Below are 1,857 nucleotides of genomic sequence, written 5' to 3'. Positions count from 1 at the left end.
CTCTCTTATTCTCTCTCTCTTTCACTCTCTTATTCTCTCTCTCTTTCACTCTCTTATTCTCTCTCTCTTTCACTCTCTTATTCTCTCTCTCTTTCACTCTCTTATTCTCTCTCTCTTTCACTCTCTTATTCTCTCTCTCTTTCACTCTCTTATTCTCTCTCTCTTTCACTCTCTTATTCTCTCTCTCTTTCACTCTCTTATTCTCTCTCTCTTTCATCCTCTTATTCTCTCTCTCTCTTTCACTCTCTTATTCTCTCTCTCTCTTTCACTCTCTTATTCTCTCTCTCTCTTTCACTCTCTTATTCTCTCTCTCTCTTTCACTCTCTTATTCTCTCTCTCTTTCACTCTCTTATTCTCTCTCTCTCTTTCACTCTCTTATTCTCTCTCTTTCACTCACTTATTCTCTCTCTCTTCAACTCACTTATTCTCTCTCTCTTTCATCCTCTTATTCTCTCTCTCTTTCATTCTCTTATTCTCTCTCTCTTTCACTCTCTTATTCTCTCTCTCTTTCACTCTCTTATTCTCTCTCTCTTTCATCCTCTTATTCTCTCTCTCTTTCACTCTCTTATTCTCTCTCTCTCTTTCACTCTCTTATTCTCTCTCTCTCTTTCACTCTCTTATTCTCTCTCTCTCTTTCACTCTCTTATTCTCTCTCTCTTTCACTCTCTTATTCTCTCTCTCTTTCACTCTCTTATTCTCTCTCTCTTTCACTCTCTTATTCTCTCTCTATTTCACTCTCTCATTCTCTCTCTATTTCACTCTCTCATTCTCTCTCTATTTCACTCTCTCATTCTCTCTCTCTTTCACTCTCTCATTCTCTCTCTATTTCACTTTCCCATTTTCTCTCTTTTTCACTCTCTTATTCTCTCTTTCACACTTTCAATCTCTCTTTCTTTCACTCTCTTATTCTCTCTCTATTTCACTCTCTCATTCTCTCTCTCTTTCACTCTCTCTTTCTCTCTCTCTTTCACTCTCTCTTTCTCTCTCCCTTTCACTCTCACATTCCCTCTCTTTCACTCTCTCTTTCACTTTCTCATTCTCTCTCTCTTTTTTACTCTCTCACTTTCTCTTTCAATCTCTCACTCTTTCTCTTTCTCTCTACTTACTAGACTCCTTGGAGACTAAGCACTTGTGACGCTGCCTACATAAAAACTGAATTAACATAACAAATAAAATATTGAGAATTTTCAGAACATGTCATACACTTACCACTTCCTCCAGCTGATGCTGCCTTTTCTGGTCCGCTAAAATTTCCGTTTGGTGTCGTAACTTCTGCATTTGTTCCACATAGGAGTAGTCATCTTCCGAAGCCACAGAGTCGTATAGGGGTTCCCCGTCATCCGTCATTTCACCTTTGTTGTTGTTGCTTGTGGTGGTGAGGGCAGAGGTGGGGAGTGAGGAGGGGCCTGAGGAAGTGTCTGTTTTCCCCCCTTTGGAACTGACAATCAGAATGCTTGTGCTGGCCGACAAGGAGCCTAGTGAGTTGGGTGTCTGTCGTATATGTTGGGAGTCTTTGTTTGTGAGTGGCAGCACTGGTGTGGGGTTAGCCGTGGTGCCGCCAGATGTGGCGGGATTGATTAATCTCTGGTTTAAGCTCAGGGCATTGTTGTTGTGCAGGTTTACTTTAGGAGAGTTAGGCAGTGTCAACGTCACGTCACCGAAGTCTAGAAAGAGAAGGAGAGAAAAAAGAACTGGTTAATGCCACATGATCTTGGTTACAACATGCAGAATATTTACTGCATCTGCTCTAAAATCAATTGGAACAAATAGAGAAAATAGTGGATGAACACTCTACCCCATAGACCACCACCTGCAAGAAGACAATAAACCTATGGAACCAAAATAACTGCACTGACA

General features: G+C 40.8%; 1 protein-coding gene across 4 annotated transcripts in view; it reads right to left on the bottom strand.

Annotated features, from left to right (window-relative positions):
* The window catches only part of LOC125045784 (ARF GTPase-activating protein GIT2-like), a 32,658-nt gene that overhangs the window by 17,021 nt on the left and 13,780 nt on the right, over positions 1–1,857 (bottom strand). For 2 of the 4 annotated variants that reach the window (XM_047643228.1, XM_047643225.1), the window contains exon 9: positions 1,210–1,664. In XM_047643228.1, the coding sequence (XP_047499184.1) occupies positions 1,210–1,664 (455 nt within the window). Of the gene's footprint in view, positions 1–1,209 lie in introns of those variants that run through there. The other 2 variants (XM_047643226.1, XM_047643227.1) reach the window with 1 other exon arrangement.

The sequence above is a fragment of the Penaeus chinensis genome, chromosome 38 (assembly GCF_019202785.1).
Source record: "Penaeus chinensis breed Huanghai No. 1 chromosome 38, ASM1920278v2, whole genome shotgun sequence".
NCBI lineage: Eukaryota > Metazoa > Arthropoda > Malacostraca > Decapoda > Penaeidae > Penaeus > Penaeus chinensis.
Note: the sequence above shows the minus strand (reverse complement) of the source record. Positions and strands in the feature narration are given on the sequence as shown.